The following is a 19,533-nucleotide window of genomic DNA, read 5'->3' on the forward strand; positions in this document are numbered from 1 at the left end:
GATCTATTAAAGGGGCACAATGCGAGAGCGTTCGACAAACGTTTTGGAACCACTGAGCTAACTCAGAACGTGGAGGGAATCTCTACCAGTGTTAGCTGCATGTGGACCGAACATTTTTTCTTCCTGCATCAGTGTGTTCATTTGAAATCCATAAGGGGGTGTGAGTGACTTGGGTAAGAGAGGTTCGAAAGCTCGGGAGAGAGAGTTAAATTCCATCCAGAGTGAAAGGTCAAGGGGGGTTAAAATTTTGAGGGGGGTTCCTCGAAGGATTGTGTGCTCAGCTGTTTTTTTTTAACATGGAGTTTAAGTGTACAGTTCCTTGATTGTTGCTGCAGCCAACTTGACATACATGTAATACATACAGGAAACTTGACTCTGTCGTCTTGTCACAAATTATACATGATGATTAAAGTATACAAGTAATACAATAATGTTCAAAAGTTCAACCTGCTGATACTTGTTGATTTCTGACACATTTTTTTCTCTTGATGAAGACATCAAATTGGGACAGGGTGTGCATCGTATAATGTGTAGCAAGTTTTGCATTGATTTTCCATATTAAGCATCTGTCTTGTCCCGGTGAGGCCTGAATAAGCTTATTGAATTTTCCCCCAAATGTTCAGTCTGTGTTCTTTTTCCATTTGTGTCTGAGGGCTGTGGACTCAGTTTGAATGTAGGGCTGCAATCAATGTTTGTTTATGTTATTGATTCATGTTTGGATTTTTTTTTTTATTTGTAATTTTAGTCTATAAAATGTTATTATCTGAATAGCCTTTTTTTCTGAAAAGCTGGAACATTTGAGAAGCTAATAATAGCTGTAATTTCCCTACTGGGGATCAATAAAAAGTATAAATTATTATTATTAAGCTGGAACCAGGGAATGTAATATTCTGCTTGAATGTGTGGAAATCTTTGTTATTTTGCTCTTGATCTGTCCTTTGTAGTTAAGCAAATGTCTCATTTATTTTTTCCACAGCACATGATGAGCTCTTTAATTGAGCTCACTCACTTGCTGTTTCCTGTTACTTTGGAGCAGAACCTTGTGGCTTTGAGGCAGCCTTTATTCTTCTAGTGGCTCTGATAAATTAAACAGAATTTTACATGGCATTGTGTACGTGTACTGTGTGTGCTTGAGTCATTTTTGTGAGGATTCAGCATCCTCCGGGTGCTGCAGCAGCAGCCCTCCCCCTCTCCAGCCTCTCCAGTCGAATGCCCGACATGCAAACGGAAGCAGGCGCTACCATTTTGAAATACAGCACCGCCTAGGTAAGATGGTAGATCATTTTATTTATTCGCCTTTTCTGCAGTATTATTCTCACCTGAGCCGCATGGGAGGTAATTAATTCCGATTCGTCTTAAAGCTCAAGTGTTTTTGACGGGTATGTTTTAGCGGCAAAGACTAAATAGACCGTGTTGTTCCTCAGGAATCGCTCGGTGTTGCACTGTATTCATTCCTGTGCGGAAAAATGTGTCCGTTGTTACACTGTATCGATCTCCTATTGAGAGCCAGTTGTTGTACCAGGTGTTATGTGTTTAACAGTGTTGCGTAGTTCAGACTAAAAAAAGTAATATTAAAGTAAAGTATTATGTATTATTTTCTTAATGTCTGTTTTCGCCTTAGAGTTTGTTTGCTTCTGGCACCCGAGCCAAACCAATAAGCATCCCGTCGCGCCACTTGTTTTACATGGACAATGTGTCCAAACAACTTAACTTATGTTTTTTCGCCATTTCGTCGCTTTTAAATGACCCGAGCTGTGAAATAAATGTGTTGACTCAACGTCGTGCTGCGTCATCAGATACCCCAGCTTCCCTTGTTATGCCTCGCATGAACCCTGTGTTAATGCAGCAGCCATAGCTATACAGAGGGGTGGACTCACACATACAGTGTAGAAACACTGAAGCAGATTACTTCCATCTCCTTTAAAACACGTTCTATGAGCAGCAGTACAGGAGGTGTAGTTCAGTCATAGCAGCTGACTGGAGCCTAAACCAAAAAATAGAAATGTCATTCTCTGGTGTCATGTTCCACTTTGCCCTTTGATTTCCAGCCAGCCATTAGGAGAAGATGTCGACCGACCTGTAGAAACACTCCTTACTTGACATATAGATTAAACGAGTGAGGAGGGAAGTGAGGAAAATTAAGGCCGTTTTTCAACACAAAGCAACCTTTCTGTAGGCCTATCACGGAAGTCTGAAAGATCATCACTGTAAATGCCATGTGGATTAATATGCAGTGCTCTCTCTTGAAGGTATTGATGTAAAATGCTCCGTTCCCCCCAGCTGTCTCCTGTGTATGAGTGTGACTCATAGCTGTATGGGTAATTACAGCCTCCTCTTGAGTGAGATCTTTAAAAAAAAAAAGAAAAATCCTTCTTCATACTGCCTTTGCATTGAAAATATTAAGCTGTTATTCACAGACACATTGTGTGTCCTTGGTTCCTGTAGGGAAACCCTGCTCTGTTTTGCAAAATCTGACCCGAGTTGCCAGCTCATAGGCAAATTTGAGGTCTGTGTGGTTTTTTATTTGGGATATTTGAATGTTAATCTGGCTGCTCATTCATGCACTGAGGTTCTTTATTGTAGTGCCTGTGTAACTGCTTCCTCCTAAAAAACTGCATCAGTTTATTACATGTTATTTGTGTGCTAAATGGCTGCATCTTTAGTCTTTTATTTGCCTTATCTCTGGATAATAATCAGAAGTTTAATGGTGAAGAACTGGAACAAGTCTTGTAGGTTTTTTTTTTTTTTTCCCAAAGTCAGCAGCACCTCCTCCCGCACAGACATTTTTAAGCCCTGATAAAGAAACTAAATAGCTGGGTCAGCTATGTCCCTGTGTACAGCAGTCCACCCCTGTATTCAGGTACAGTACTTCCCTCTCCTCATCAGACTACTGTAGAGCCAAAGGTGTGGCTTTGTTCTCACTCGGTAGTTGTTACATCTGTGGCAGGTGATTGTTAATCCCAGCTCTTATCTCTAACCACAGTCAAGCCCATAACTCCTCTGTTCCTCTGCAGCGCCATGGACAAGAGCCACACAGTGAAGCTCTTCGTGGGCAACCTGGCGTTGGACACCACCCAGGAGGAGCTGTCGGCCATCTTTGAACCCTACGGCCAGGTGGTTAGCTGCAGTGTGCTGCGGCAGTTTGCCTTCGTCCACCTGCAGGGTGAGGGTGCGGCGGAGCGAGCCATCCGGGAGCTCAATGGACGTGAGTTTCGTGGACGGAATTTGGTGGTGGAGGAGTCAAGGGGTAGGCCGTTGCACTCCACCAAGGTGTTTGTGGGTAATCTGAGTGGGATGTGCACCACAGAGGACCTACAGCAGCTGTTCCAGACATTTGGAAAAGTTCTTGAGTGTGATAAAGTCAAAGGTGAGCGAACATCCTAGTAACAATTGTTTTAAAATGCACTCATCTCTCTCTCAAGTTGTGTATGATGTTTGTAAAATTGTGGAGCTAGTATGAGTGAAGTAAAGCCGTAATTTAGATTATTATGAGATTAGAATCTGAGCATGTGATGTTATGATGATACACCAGTGCAAAGTTCTCAATGTGCAAAACAATAAACTCTCGCATCCTTGTTGAAAGGATGGACAAGGTGGTTTCCTTTGGCGCAATTCATACTTTTTCGTAGAAGTAATAAGTGCCCGTGGCAATGCCACTGTGATCCTAACTGTTGTCCCTGCGCTCAATGACAGCCAGGCATTCCTCTTCCGCAGGCTATGCCTTTGTCCACATGGAAAACAAGGAAGACGCGCTCCAGGCCATCGAGGCCCTGCATGGCACCTCGTTTAAGGGCCGCCCCCTGTCTGTAGAGCTGTCCAAGGTCCAGCCTAGCAAGCAAGCACCTACAGGAAAAATCCCCTGTGTTAACTGTGGAAAGCAGGGCCACTATGCTGGAGAATGCCCTGTGGGAAAGCCTTCTCTGGAGCAGTACCAGAGTCAGGCAGCGGTCCTGGCTGCCGCTGCTGCTGCAGCTGCCGGCCTGCCACTACAGGTCCAACAAAGCGTGCACAATTCAGTCTACAACACCTCCACGTTTGATCCCACATATGCGGCTCTCACTGGGATCACCACAGGCACACGCACTGATGGAAACCCAGTGAATCCAGCTGTTTATGGTGCCCTTGCCAGCCAGGTGTATGGTGCTAACGTTGCCAGTCAGCTTTATGGAACGGTGGCCAATCAGGCAGCTCTGACGTCAGGCGCCACCCAAATGTACAGCTCGATGACCCCCAACATCTATGGCCAGATGGCTGCAAATGCCGCTGCTGCCTACTCACCTCAAGTTTATACCCCAACTATGGCCAACTCCCATGTCTATCTGACTGCAGCTCATGGAATAGAAATGCAGACAGCAGCAGCTGCAGTCAACCCTGCTTACACTGTATCTCCAGCAATTTATGGTGCTGCCACACCAGCCTACGCTCATATAAGCGCCATGGGAGCAGCGGACCCTACTACAGCTATCTTTGAGGCAGCCAGGCAGGCACATTACTTTGCCCAGGGCCAACAGGTTATGGCTGACCAGCAGACAGTGGCTGCCGCAGCAGCAGCAGCAGCTGCAGCAAAGTCTGGTGAGAGGGACCGTAGTCCCCTACGGAGGTCAGTACCTCTGCTTCCAGACCCAGTGATGAAGCCGTTCATGTACCAGAGAGCCAAGCCGCGCCGACCCCTGCTCCCTACACCAGCTGGCCGAGCGGCAGAAGAAGCTGCAGAGGCTGCAGAGGACCCCATGGCCAGGTAGGACATGCTCTTCAAACCTTTTTACCATAAGCTATGTGGCACCACTGAAACATTCCCAGAGGGTTGAGTTTGTTTCTCCTGCTTGTTTTTAGTCCTTTACAATCTTGAAGGCACATTTCTCATGGTTAGATAATACTTTATTGTGGTTTCTTTTTCACTTTATCACTCTTTTGTTACCCCCACTGTGTCACCTATCCTGTTCCTCTTCCTACCTAAACCCTCCTCTCCTTACCTTGACCATACACCCTCCCCCCCTTCCTCTCCTTACCTTAACCCCCCCCCCCCCACTCCCTTCTCATAGGTACTATGCGGAGTACTACCAGCAGCTGCAGCAGTACCCCCAGTTCCAGTATGCCTACCCACCACCGAGCGCAGTGACCGGCATCCCTGGCATGCCGGGAGTGTCAGCAGTCCCTACTGTTTCCGCGATGTCCGCCCAGTCCGTAGCTGCGCTGGAAGCCCTCAGGCCAGTGGTTCCCACCGCTGCGGCAGTGGCAGCTGCCATGGCTGCGCCAAGGGTGTATGAGCCGCCGTTGCCGCCGCCCACGCGCAAGGAGGCCATCCTCCGCCGCCCCGAACTCTCCCTTCACACGCCTGAGCCCCCCTTCCGATAGTCGCACACAACTCTCTGCTCCCACCCCTCCCTCTTTGCCCTGAACCCCATCCCCCCATCTCCTCTTCCACCCCAAACCTGACCATCTTACAGCAGCTGTATGTGTGTGTGTATGTATGTGAGTGTGTGTGTGTCTGGGGGATCTGGGGGAAGTGTAAGGGATGGCGATTGAAAGTGGGGGCTTCTTGGTTTATTAACCTGCTTTACGAGGGACTTGGTCAGCTAACCTTGGTCCTGTTTGCATTCACACAGTGCAGCCGTGTAAGGGAGGCTCTCATCTGTTGTACGGGCATTCTTTATGCTTCTCAGTTTTACATTTTTATTGTGCCAGTCTCACACTTGTGCCAGTATTAGACTGACCCAGTCAGTCGTTTCATATGCCTTTATTTCTGCAACCCAGTTATGGTTTTCTATGGCCAAATCTACGATAAAAGACATTGATTTTTATCAGCCATCCTCCTTAGGCCTAGATGATCAGTTAGGGCAGCTAATTTGAAACCTTTTTTGCCTTATGTTGGAGAAAATGTAATCAGATGGGAAGTCAGATAAACATATATTGTGCACAGGCTGCATTGCATTGTGTCCAATAGAACCAAGGTTGATGTGTTTTGGGGGGAGGGGTGTTGAATGTGATGTGGATGTAGTAAGTGTGAAAGAGAGAGATATGTGCGAGCTCCTGACCTTGCAGTGCACAAATGCAGCAGCTTAGACTGCACCTTGCAGAAAAACAAACCGTAAAGCACACATAATACATACTGTAATGTATGTTTGGATCTCTCCTTGACCCCTTTCTCCCACCTGTACTCTAACTACAACACTCGAAGACACTGCTTCACCTCTCTTTCCTACTACAGTTGCCTACCTCTGACAATAAATTTCAACGTAGAGTCTATTCTATTATATATCACACTTTTCACCCAGTCAGCAGTTTATTCCTGCTCCCCGTAAAGACACAGGGTCAGCAGTTTAGTGAGGGAGAAGCTGGGTTTCGGTGACAATGACTTTTTGTAGATATTCTGTAATAAGTCCTCCAGAGGCCTTTTAAAAAAAATAGTGTATTTGTTTTGTTTGTTTTAGTGTAGCTTACATGTAATACAAGTCAACCTGGGGTGTAATGAATTGTAAATGGAAAAAAACCCATGTGTGACTATTGAATGAGCTGTTTACAAATGATCTTTACACTGCATCCTATTGGGAATCATGATATGGACAAGCTCAATTATGTGCCTATAAGCTTTGAGTGAAGTGCATTAAGTGGAGGGATCTCCCATTTTAAGTGCTTTTTTTAATCATTTCAAAGGGGGGGGTAACAGGAGCTTAGCATCCAGACGGCTACGAGCAGTAAAGCTTTCTCGTGGACTTGCACTCCTGTACAAGATTTGTTTCATATCCTAGAGTTTTTAAAAAGACACAAAGTGAGCCTCGCAGGTTCATAATTAGCCGCTGGTTTTAAGCAGTATCAACAGTGATAGCACCAATGAAGTGAGAGATGGGGAAGTGTCTTCTGGTGCCCCAACTATCACACTTTTTCCAAATACCAGACCTACTTCAGATTGTAATTGCAAAAAATATTTTAGTGTCTGTTTTAATCCGGTTATTTGAACTGGTGGGTGGGGTTTGCTGCATCAGGATAACAAAAGCTTGACTTGTAAGGACTGGTACCTTTTGGCATTCACAAGCTTGTTCTGAGTGGCAAACTCCACCCATTTGGTTCTACAATCACTTAAAACAATTTTTTTAGCAACTACTATTTGACAGCGGTCTGATGCACACACAGACATACCCTCTGAAATCACCTACTGCCTCGCTGTCCCCCCCCCCCTCTCTCCCCCTGTGGTTTTTAGTGGTTAAGTGACTTTTGCATCTCAGTGTAATCTTTCTGTGTTGTATATACAAACACATACCAGTTGCATCCTTTGTAGAATTATGTGGTTTGCGAAGTGTCTTGTTTGCCATGTTTGAGACCGTATTTTTTAGAGAAGTATTCTAATTTTGCCTCTTTTTTTTTTTTTTTAAGAAAAGACACAAAAATCAAAATCGGCATGCTTTTTATTGAGAATATGTATACTATAATCATTATTATAATAAAGAAAGTTTGGCTGACTACTGTGGTAAAAGAAAGCAAAGGGTTTGGACATTGCCCCTTCTTGTTTATGTTGTTCTTCTCCACTATCTGTTTCTCCTGTGTAAAATGACCACCAGACCCATTTGACTGGGGACCCAGGGGGACTCAGGTGTAGATGCTGGCCCAGCTTTGCTCTCTTTGGTCAGGGTAAGTGCGGGTTGGTGCTCCTTTCTCTCTCCAGCCTCTCAAACTGGGTGCAAATCAAAATTTATGAGAAAGGGTTTGCACCTGACCAAATGCACTTAAGTATTTAATTCAAGCAAGAAAGGCTTGGTATGGTCCTTTTTTAAAATTGGTTTTCATCCAGAAAGGACATTATACAAACTGTGGCATCATGTTGAGAGCTGGGGAGAGGCACACAGATAGAATGGCCTGGGTGCATTTTGATCTGTGGAGCAGTCCTGTCTCTCGGGGTTGATGGGTGTGCGTCTGGTCTGGTCTTTCCCTGCTGCACCAAATTCTCCCCCTCCGTGTGTCTCTGTGTCCACTCTATTCTCAGACCTGCATGTGTGATAATCTGTAACTCTGCCGCAAAAAAGCCCCGCGACAGTCCAGCTCTGAACTAACTATTTCAACTGAATTAGGTCCCCGGGCCACCTGGAACGGCCAGCGTGCAGCCGTGCGTGAGCGTGGCGGCATGAGCCATGGGGACGACTTTTAGCGCGACGCCACCACAGTGGGAACTTGTTCTCTCTCTCCTCACCACCAAGGTAAATGAAAAACGAAACAAAAACAAAAGCACTGACCTCTCCTCTCCCCACCTGCCGCCCCTCCTTTGACTGTGCCTTGACCAAACATCCCTCCTCTCCTCCGCCATCAACACTTACCCCTCTCCCAACTCCGTAACTCCTCTGCTGCAATGGCAGTGCCATCGGTGGGGGTGGCGGGTGGGGTGGGGCTAGGACCCCTTTCACAAGAGTCCTGTCTCGCATCACCATACCAGGTGTGTGTGTGTGTGTGTGTGTGTGTGTGTGTGTGTGCGTGTGTGTGTGTGTGTGCGTGCGTGCGTGCGTGTGTGTGTGTGTGTGTGTGTGTGAGTGAGAAACTGAAAGAGAGCTTGGTTTTCTCAAGAATTTCTGGGTGGTGTTTTATTGATTAGTGAGGCTTGGCACATGCAGACACACCTTTACCCCTCCCCTGCCCGCTAGTCAACTCCTCTCCACCGCCGTATTCGCCGCCCTCACCCCCCCCCCCTCCCTCCTTCCACCTCTCCCTCCTCCTCCTCAACCCCACCCTACTGTTCCTATGCGCCTCTCCTCTCCGCCGTTCACACACACACACACACACACACAGCGCTTTTTCCGCCGCCACCGCCGTCGCCACCTTGGATCTGGGTTCGTGGCTCTGGCTCGGACTCAACTTCCCAGAACCACCCACCTGACCCAACCTCCCCATCCTCCTTTGTTACCATAGAGGCCTGGGCGTGCCAATGGACAGTGTATGTGTGGTGGCCCGCTGCCGGACTCAGTAACATGACGCAGAGAGACTTCAATGTTGGACAAGTCGCTTTGCTAAAACTGTTGAATGCTGGGTTTGCTCCACATGGCTGTGGAAGGGATCTTAACTCCTGTTTCCCAAAAGAACTTGGTTGCATTTCATCTTTAGTGATAAATCAACCTCAAACAGTTTTCTTACCTTTTGGTCCCTCACAGCCTGTGTGCCAATCAGAAACGTCCTATAAGATAGGCCTTAGGTATGAGGCCAGTCTGACCTGTAGATTCTCAGTCTCAGGGTTCCTATAGGACTTTTCTGGTACGGCAGCTCTGTTCCTCTAACGCTGGGATCAGCTGGAGTGGCTGGATATGTGCTCTGAGTGACTTGTATGTGTTCTTGCGTGTTAAGATTGTCCATGTAGTGAGATAGAGAGATTTAAACCTCATATATGACAGGCTTTCAGTATGTCAAATGAGTTGTCCGACATTTGCTCTGACAGCTGCAAGATGGATTCAAGAGGGTGTTGCCTACTGTCTGCCCAACAAACAAAGGAGAGGGATGAATAGATGAGTTGATTATAAGGTGAGTTGGTAGTGGAAGGATTCTCTGTAAAAAAGCTGCTCCCTAACCTCACCTTCCTGATCTTGGAGGACCCTATTGTTGATTGCCATAATAGATATTCTGGCCAGAATCATATTCTAAAAAGGGCCCTGTTTACGCTGGACATTTTATATTGTCCATAGAGTGATGATAATGATCCTGATAATGCAGCTTTGACTCTAAGGTGTCCAGTTCTTGATACACTTCATCTTTGTTTACTAAAATGTACTCCACCAAAACGGATTTTGCATTAACAGACATTGAATGCTCCCAAGATCTTTTTTTTTTATCAGAATCACCCCAGAAAACATTGATTTAGAATGAGCAGATATGGCCGACTCCCTTCCCGGCCTCCATGATCAGGGTGCGTGGTGCTCCAATTTATTTCCTCCAGCCACCTCTTCCTCCCCACTCTCCCAACTCCTCACAATTGGCTTCTCCGGGTGCTTGTGAGTCTGGGCTTCCCGTGCTTGGGTGAATGCAGCCACGCATCTCTTAAACCCCCTGCTCTGAATTGACAGTCACACTGTACTGACAGCCACAGCTCGCTGCAGCCTCCTCCCCTACTTCCACTTCCCCACCTACTCTCCCCTGCCTTCTGTGGTTTTTGGACAGCTGAAGAACTAAAGATGCTCTTTATGCACACATCTTTGTACTGTGTTGTTTTGATAGGATCCCACAGGTTACATCTGTTCTCCTGCAGCAGGTAACAGCTGAGATATGTAAGTGTGTGCATCTGGAACACACTCCAATTTGGTTTGAGCACAACCCATAGACCATATTGCCTTTTGAGTTTGCAAGTTGAGATTCAGTAGTTTTAATCAATGTGACCATGACTATTCTAGCTCTTCTAGCACAGATGTGAATTACAGATATCAGACTCTACTGCTGCTCAGATAAAGATGATAGCAGTACAGTCATACCTCAGCCATTACCTCATCTACTGGGGATTTACACAACATCAACACCTGCAGAATTTAATGCAGTTCAATACAGCATCCCTGCATTTATTAAGATGTATAATATGTTTTATTTCCGTTGAGAATTGGTATTAGAATAGGCAACTCTTGATGCTGCAGCATGTGGTTGCGATGTTTTGGCTTGCATTACATTGTAAGGTGTTCATGTTATTTTATCCACCCCTTTTCCGTGTATGTGTAGTATTTTATTACTCACATAGTTGCAGTATGTTTACAGTGATCAACCCATCCAATTCCCTTAGCTCAATAGTAGCACAGTAATGGTAACCACAAATAGTCACACAGTAGCTAAGCGTTTTCAAGTAGGTTAATGGACCAAGCCGAGTGTAGTTACATTTAAATGCCTGATTAATTATAATATACATCATTCTAGATTCCAAAGACACATGAAGGGTGACAGAATAATGTGTCATCTCGAGAGGATAGCAATCTGGATCTGCTCATTTCAAGGAAATTAGTTCCAGCACAAAGTTGAATGGGATTGGGGGGGGATTTTAGTTGATGATTGTTAGATGAAATCTTTGCATCAACATGTTTACTGTGAATGACAAATCCTGATATAAACACAAATGATATTTTATGGTTGTTTATGCATATATATATATATATATATATATATATATATATATATATATATATATATATATATATATATATATATATATATATATATATATATGCCTTTTGATCTGTATTTCTTAAAATGTTCTGAGGCATTTTTCAGTCTGCATGCAAATCATGAATAAATCCATTTTTTCTCATAAAAGTGCCTGAATCTCTTTTATTCTGATTGTATATGTGTACTGAAGCAATACAGAATGCCATGGATATTTCTTGATAGACTGCTGGATACCTTATAATTTATGATAGACTTTTAGACTGTTTTTTTAGTAAGGTTAACTAAAGGTTAACTCTTCTTTTTTGAGACTTCGATATTCAATTCTTTGATCCTGTTTTTTTTTTTGGGAGAGTAAGGTTTAGACTACAGAGGCCTGGGTTTGCAGTTGAGGGTCACTAACAGCAACAGGTGCATTGCACAGGCCATAAAATCCTCTCGGGTGCGAGGGGGCGTAAATGACATCCCTCCACGCCACTCACTAGCCAGTTAACCCTGTCCACAGGAGACTACCACGCCTTTTAAACCTTTTTAGGGTCAGAACCTGATACCCAAGCTGTCGGTTCCCATACTTATTGGGGTGCGGTCACGTGTGCCACTTTTGACCAGGAAAGGAGCACCGGGCCAGCAGGGTTTTCTGGTAGTGGGAGCACCACCTCCGCAAAGGCACCTCGCACCAGTGGAGTCTGGTCTCTGCAGCCCCTAACTATCTCTCTCCCCCCGAAAGCGAGACCCCTCGTCTCAAGGTGGTTCTTGCCCTCACGGCGTCGTCTATTGCTGATTAATTTTTTCTTACTATAAGCTGAGGGGGACGTAAAGTCCTGACAGAGGCGGCACGATGACAGCTGTCGAAACCCAAGTCTCATACAGCAACTCTTACACGATTCAACATGAAGAGGCGTACATGACCCAAGAGGACGACTGGGACAGGGACCTCCTGCTGGACCCTGCCTGGGAGAAGCAGCAGAGAAAGGTAGGTTTGCATTTGGAGGCTCTGAGCAGAGGCTTACGCTTGTGCCGCCGTGCGTAATTACGCACAGTGTGACCCATGCCCTCACCAAATAATGAGTGACTTTCAATGCATTTTAACATGACAAATGGCATCGTTTCGGAGTCACTGGCCTCACCCTAACTGTGTAAAGTCTAAAACAGGCCAACATGAAACTGGGCATCTGCTGTCCTCGCACCTGGCACTTCAGTCCTACTGGAAGCTGTGTGGGCAGATATTTTAGGCCTTGGAACTTTCTCAGTGTTGTCTTTCAGTTACCCCCGATTGCCTTGCGAAGACTGTCTAAATATAAGACCACGCTTCTTTCGTCTTTCGCCTACATATGAAACATAACTCATAAGATACACATACGTTTATAAGGGTCTTAACAACATAAAGCCAACCTGGAGCACAACACAACAACACAAGGGAGAGAGAAACTTACCTAAAGTCATTTTTTTTTTTTTTATTTAAGTCCGTTTTCCAGCTATTTTAGGCCGAGATAGGTCTACTTTAAATTATCAATAATTTGTTTCCATGTTTAGGCTAATTTGAAAATTAAATAATTAATAATTATATATATAATATTAGTTTGTAAATACAAATAAAACTAAAAAAATATTCGTGAAAATAGACTTTACCGGATTTTGTCAGCCATACTAAACTACCTGTTGTCCAGGCAACCAGGTGGCCTTGCTTGCCTCATGGAGGACGAGCTTGACAGGTGCTTTAATTAGCTGTCTGAGATAAAAGTCAACTGACGTCTGCCGCCGCAAAACTAGGACAGAAACAACATCCGCAAAGGTTAATACAGCTTTATTAGTTGTTTAAAAGTTTCACCTGACACAATAATTGTTCAGCCACCACAATGTTTCAGTTATTAGAAAGATATTTACCATCCCGTGGTTTGTTAGCTTCGCCATGGTCGCCATGTGGTATAACCATTTTCAAAGGTCAGAGTTACGGTCCATAAATCCCGTAGCTCAAGATGAAAGTAGCTGTCAGGAAGATAATTTACTCTGGTTTAGAAGTACCATTAAGTTATAAGTTTTTCTGAGTATTAAACTATGATATTAAGGTTTGCACATATAGTGTTTTAGGCCTCCATATTGTGCAAGAATGCTGCAGCTCGTAACGTTACACAGTCTAACTGTTGGTTATGTCTGAATTAATCACCCAAGTCCCAGTTGTCACTTTATGTGCCCATCATTTTTACATTTCGGGCCTTTACACGGATGCAGCTAATCATCAGTGTAAAGGCCTAAAATGTAAAAAATAATGGCTAACATTACATCTGAATCACAGAGCAAAGATGGCAGGTTGTTGGACAAAACTTAGCATTCTTTGTAGACATTTCACTATCTTGTTATGGCTATTCTTTATAGCTGGAGCAACGATTTACTATTAAAATATGAACATTTAAATAGTAAATCGCTTTTTTAAATGTATAGATACAATATGAATTCAGATTTGTATTATAATTTACCTGTAGAAAAAGTCACTTCCTGTTAGGTTATCTTTTGTTAGCTGGACAAGAGTCACAACTTGGAAGACAGGTTGAAAATATTTGTTGTTGTGAGTCAGATGTAATTATTATGTGTCTATTTTGAGTCTTTAAGAAATGTGGACATGTCTCTAGAACAGCTGTGAGTCAAACAACATACTTTTGTATGACTGCACCAATGTTTACTTTTAATGTTGCGTACTAGTCTTAAGCTACAGACACCAATATGTATTTTATACAGTCGCTGATCATGTAAAGAAACAGAAATTAAGCTCTTTGGGTTTTTAAACTCTAAAAATGTTTCTATTCTTTGTTCTGTTGCTAATTTATTATAATTTACATGCTCCTTATCAAAAAGGGCAATCTGTCAATTGGTCAGATGTCAGCAGTAAAAATAATCAGACCGATATATTTAAAGTTCAAAGGTATGCTGATATATTAATTCATTAATTAATTAATTAATTATTTTTGTGCTCCTGGCGCCACAAGACAATTTCCACATAGGAATAATATACTGTAATCTACTCTAATAGGAATAATATACTGTAATCTACTCTAACCTAATCTAATCTCATTTTATCTCACCTAATCTAATAACACCTAATCTGCACTTTTGTGGTGCATTACAGCATAGCGCAGAGTAATGGCAGCATTTTTAACAGGCATGTTCAGATGTTACTTTGCAGTGAATATAATCAGATTGTTCTGTCAGTGCAAAATGTCCCCCACCCATAGAGCCAGAGCACGGTGACAGGCTGAGAGTCCTCAACAGATGGTAACAGAGACAGAGAGAGAGAGATGGCAAGGCTGGTAGATATACACCCCGGGTTGGTTTCACAGACCTACAAATAAACATCTTCCTATAAATACTCTTCAACTTGCTCAGCTCCAACTTCCTTCCCTCCCTCCCTGCCTTCATCTCTTGCTTTCTTTCTCTCTTTTCAGCAGTCAGGTCGAACACTTCCTCCTGCCACCATTCTTGAAATATCCCTTTGCGCCGTCTGTTTTCTTTTTCTGTGGCACACTTCCTATTTTTTGTCTATTAGAAGAGTCACTTTTTTACCGTCTCATGCACCTGTCAATCTTTTGAATGTAAGACGATATAAAAGGCCTTGATCTCGCACAGCCAAACAGGCCCCTCTCTTTAGCCTTCACCTCTCAACCTCCTGGGGGAGTAGATCATCACACTCCGTTGCTCTTCACGGCATGCAAAATCTAGCTTAAGGAGGTGATATCAGCCCATAAATATAGCCAGTGCATCATTTTGCAATGTAATGAATATGAAAGGAAATCTTTGCGCCACCTGTTCTCTCGTCTATCCTTGAAATTTCAGTGGAAAAAGCTGCTCACCACTTGACACAGTAGTAAAGTGTTTGTCAACACACAGTGATGTCGAATCTGATACCGGACATTAGAAATAGTGTGTGCTTGGGTGTGTGTCGTGTCTGAATTGTACATCTTGACACATTGGTTTATATTTATCATGAAGCTGCTCTTGTATATTGTTAGATACATTATTCATGGCTTGGTTTGGACCAGGAATTTTATTTTATAGGAGTTGGCAAAAATCGTGTTAGATATTGCATCCAGCAAACGGTGTCAGATGGAATGCGATACGAAAGGATAGAGTGAAGAGATTTGGCTGCATCTTGTCAGCAAATATAAGCCTAGAGATAAGAAGGGCTGGGTTGTCAGTTTAAGTCTGCAAACAGGCCAGTTTGGGACAGAAGTAGATGTTTCCATGAACTCCCAAAGCTTATTGATGTCTGTGTCACCCAGATGCTGTGTTGACGGCTTAGAGAGGCCTTACTCAAGCACATCTACAAAAAGTAGTGATCTTTATAAGTGGGATCAATAGCTGTTACAACATTAACTCTCACTTCCGAGGTCTGCACTCACAGGACCAATCTGTAATGCTGAACACCTGGCTATTTATTAGAAAAAGGACTACTGTGTTTATAGTTGATAGATGTATGCTGATACACAGTAATGTAGATACTTCTGAAACATATTCTGTAGTTTGGCTAGGCTTATCTTTTTGTGTAATGCATTAAAAGTAAATAGAAAATCTCAATCCACCAAAAAAAGTCCACCGCTGTGACTAAAGTCATCTACTGTTTCACATAGTTTCAGTTCAGCTGCTAACTGACTGGCTGCCTAACCAAGCTTGTGCTAGCAATAACCTATAAATACCCATTACATAGGGTTATCAGAAGGCTTATGGGCTCAGTTGACCTATTAGCCTCATGGTCAATGCTTAGTGTAGACTATAAACACATCCTCAAACACAGAAGTAAACCCATGTTCTTCTCCAATGTTCGAATTAACGTTTGTCTAAGAAAGTGTAATAAATAGTCACCCATTGTTTTGTCCATTGTCATATACATTGTTGGTTTTACAATTAAGTTAAAAAAGAATGGTGCAAGACTTCTGGCAAAAAGTTAAAAAGCCTTTATTTAGATGGCTATTTCATGTTGAAATTGCTAGTTACAATCGAGCTGAGTAACAACCCACACATAGCGGCACAGTCTTCTTCAGAATGTAGCCCTCAGTACACAGTTTTGTAAGGAGGGTTGACAACATTGATATGTGATTTCATTTACTAAAGCAGTCAAAATCAAATGTTAAAAAGCTAAACTATCCCATCATTTAAAATGTTTTTTAGTCTTTGATTAAAGAAAATCCTGCCATTTTCAAAACATATACTGGAATTTCTTGAATTGGTATTATAATTTTAGATAAAATATTGAATTATCATTCCGTATCATGTAAATTGAATAATAATGCTTATGATAGATGCATCAGTCTTTGGGTAATTTTTGCACAAGGCCTAATTATAAACATTTCCTCATGCATCCTGATTCTGTAAAAAAACAGTTCTATTCAATTGTGCTCTGTTCTATTCCACGGGGTGTAAAATGAATGAAGTGGCCAAAAGACTGATCATCGTCAGATTTAAGGGTTATAAAGTAAAATTCAGTAATGGGATATTTATCCACTCAACCTAATGTAATGTAATGTCCCTGGGCGAGGAGAGATTTTAGGGTGCCGCGTAATCAAATCTATTCTTGTCTAATCTCATTTTGCACTTTAACAACTCAGCCAGTAGTGCAGCAGCCAGACGAGGTCATTGATCCTCACCAACTACCTGATGTTTTTGTAAGACAATACTAACACACTGTCTCTTTTAGGGATTACATGGGCAGTGATTTGCATTTAAGGTAGCTTTGTGGATTTCTTTTTTTACTGAGTGATGGCTATATGTAGGCCTAAGCATAGTGTGGAAAAAGTTTTATAGATATCATATTGGGAAAAAGAGATTTCAAATCCTTCCAACTGCAGAACATTTTTGTCCTGACGCCTAATAATGTTATCTGTATTTCTTATATTGGTAGCGCTACATAAAAGCATTCACTTTGGCAACATGGAGGCTTTTTCCATTCTCCTGGTTTCCTCAACTAAACACTGGCATATATTTTTTTAAATGTGCCTGAGTTACACATCAAGCTATCGGTAAACCTGCAAATAGTGAAATTACCATTGATGATGCGTTTGCCATATGTTCCCTTGGCAGTAGGGTCACGCTGTTGCATAATAATATAGCATATAAGCTGCTCTCTGAAATGGGATGCATTCATCCAGGTCTCAGGTCTCTTTTTACAGGAGGAAATTACATGATTTTAATGTAAATTGATGAAAAAAATGGATTTTTTCTTTTAATGAGCATAAGGGACAGCTCATAGACATCTTTCCCTCCTCTGTCTTAATTTGCACCATTAGTGAAGAAATTGCAGAACTGATTTGTAATTCACCGCATTAGATCTGCTTCACTGATTTGTGCTCACTGCCCAGGCTGCAATACCTAATCCCAAGATGCAGCTTGGCATCTTAGACTCCCTCCCATGATTAAATCTGTCAGGGTCATGTGATCGTGGTGCAGGAACATTTACCCTGTCGAGCTGATCTCGGGACCTCTCAGCATATTTTCACTCACCAGACCAGTGGAGCACACACAGACTTCACTGAGCGGCCAAAAGGGGATCACCAAGCAATAAACAAGACAAGACTTACAGGGAGCACTGGGCTGGAAGGACACACAATGTGAGAAGATAATGGGGGAAATGTTGGTTTTCCATTTGACAAGAGCACTTAAACCCAAGACAAAACGGACAGGGATTGAATCATAGAAATTATATTATTTCTATGGATGGAGTCCTCCTCGCCCCCACCTGACTCATAAGCAACTCATCTTTTATCTTTAAGAAATTATTGAATCACGAGTAAGTTAGAATATTCTTTTTAGGAATCACTTTTATAAAGTCTAACATCAGTGTTAAGGCTTACTTCACTGCCCATTACTTACTTCCAGTGAGTTGGATATTGATATAACAAAACAGTCCCTACACTTTGCCAAATACTCCAGGTGAATTGTGTCAAAATAATAGCATTAATTAGTGCAGAGCATTGTATCTGTTTGTGTGATACATGTAGAGAGTAAGAGGGTTATACACAAGTGGAGAGGTGAGAGAACTTGCAGTCATATCAAATAGCAGTTGCTATTCCAGAAGCTGTGTCCATGTAGGGAGGCTTCTATAAACTGCTTTAGTGCAGGAGCCCTGGGAGGCCGTAGGAAGGGCGTGTGTGTGTGTGTGTGTGTGTGTGTGTGTGTGTGTGTGTGTGTGTGTGTGTGTGTGTGTGTGTGTGTGTGTGTGTGTGTGTGTGTGTGTGTGTGTGTGTGTGTGTGTGTGTGTGTGTGTGTGTGTGTGTGTGTGGCTGGCATGAAAGTGTGTTTCTGTTGAGTTTTGTGGGTGAATTCTTATGAGGTTTGGGACACAGTCTGAAGACAGACAAGTTCTTGCAGAGTTGTAATAGCGAGAGCAGACACACGATACAGCCGCGGTGTCTGAATCCACCGGGTGAAAGTAGAAATGATGATTGATGGGCTGTGAGAGCAGCCATCTTGATCTGATCAGAGCCAATCCTGTGGGTCTGCAAATAGAATAAAAGTGTTGGATTAGTTGGAGAAAATTGCATGGTTGACAGTGGTGTTACTTCCATTACAGTTATGTGTGCAGTTCTGTGTCTGTGCAGACAAACCAAACTGTAAAACTAATAACGCAACCTCCAACAAATGAATCTGTGTTTATGCTGTACAAAGCAGCAATCATCCCAGTTATTCTTCTTCTTTAGGCTCACTGCTGGTTTTGAAAATGGAGACTTGTTTATGAGGAAGCAAAAACCCACAAGCTGCCAACTCTGTGACCTCAGTAACAAATGACACACAGAGGACACATGGACGAACACCTACAAAATGTCACCAGGTTCCTAATGGTGTCAGACTCAAAAGCTGCATTTAGTTGACCAGTCAGTTTCCTGTAGTAATGAGACAAGCTGAACACAGAACCTGTCTTCATGAAAACATCAATGTTGGGGCTGAATGCTGGCTGCATGAAATGGATATTTATAGGTAGCAGAAGTTACAGTCGTCAGTCTGCTGAGATGATAGGGCTCTTATAATAGGACTGAGGTCATGAAGATATCATTATGTACTTTAATAGCTGAAAAAGCTGCAGTCGCTCCAGTTGAAATATCAAAATGTTAGCAGAATGCCATTATCTTTGACTTTATCTAACCTTGAAATGTAACTTTGTGTATTTTACTTCATAGTTAACATGAGCAATTACAACCACGTTCCTGTTTGTATTTTGTGCAGTTGAAGAATGACAGAAGCCATGGTTAGAGTCCGAGCTGTTTCATGCTGAGTGAAAGATGTCTATTAGCTGTTGCCTCAGACATACTTTAGGTGTTAACATCTCTGTGCTAGCAGCTAAACAAGGACTTCCTGAATGACAAGGCGTACAGCAGCAGTCACATGTGGTCAATCTGGAGTCACTTCAGTTTCACAATGTACAAATAAAATTAAATCTGAGTT

At 42.9% G+C, this 19,533-nt stretch overlaps 2 protein-coding genes and 1 long non-coding RNA gene across 9 annotated transcripts in view; 2 read left to right on the forward strand and 1 right to left on the reverse strand.

Moving 5' to 3' along the window:
- Window positions 1-129: 129 nt before the first annotated feature.
- rbm14b (RNA binding motif protein 14b) lies at window positions 130-9,529 on the forward strand. 7 transcript variants are annotated; one of them, XM_035993537.1, is made up of 6 exons: window positions 1,217-1,379; window positions 3,015-3,367; window positions 3,694-4,738; window positions 5,043-7,626; window positions 8,064-8,189; window positions 8,893-9,529. In XM_035993537.1, exons 2-4 carry the CDS (start codon window positions 3,019-3,021, stop codon window positions 5,353-5,355), a joined length of 1,707 nt encoding a protein of 568 aa, XP_035849430.1. In that variant the 5' UTR covers window positions 1,217-1,379; window positions 3,015-3,018; the 3' UTR covers window positions 5,356-7,626; window positions 8,064-8,189; window positions 8,893-9,529. The 7 variants fall into 7 exon arrangements, with proteins under 7 accessions (XP_035849428.1, XP_035849430.1, XP_035849432.1 ...); XM_035993539.1 differs by having other exon boundaries at window positions 9,413-9,529; XM_035993535.1 differs by having other exon boundaries at window positions 130-1,266; window positions 5,043-8,189.
- On the reverse strand, window positions 4,821-5,126 carry LOC118493510. Its single transcript, XR_004895466.1, has 2 exons — window positions 5,010-5,126; window positions 4,821-4,973 (listed from the first exon to the last, which is right to left on the reverse strand). It is a non-coding gene; the product is annotated as an uncharacterized LOC118493510 (long non-coding RNA).
- Window positions 9,530-11,947: 2,418 nt separating the features above from the next.
- The window catches only part of actn3b (actinin alpha 3b), a 39,924-nt gene continuing 32,338 nt past the window's right edge, over window positions 11,948-19,533 (forward strand). The window contains exon 1 of the mRNA XM_031304454.2: window positions 11,948-12,082. Coding sequence (XP_031160314.1) covers window positions 11,948-12,082 — 135 coding nt within the window. The remainder of the gene's footprint in view (window positions 12,083-19,533) is intronic.

This window comes from Sander lucioperca, chromosome 17 (assembly GCF_008315115.2).
Source record: "Sander lucioperca isolate FBNREF2018 chromosome 17, SLUC_FBN_1.2, whole genome shotgun sequence".
Classification (NCBI taxonomy): domain Eukaryota; kingdom Metazoa; phylum Chordata; class Actinopteri; order Perciformes; family Percidae; genus Sander; species Sander lucioperca.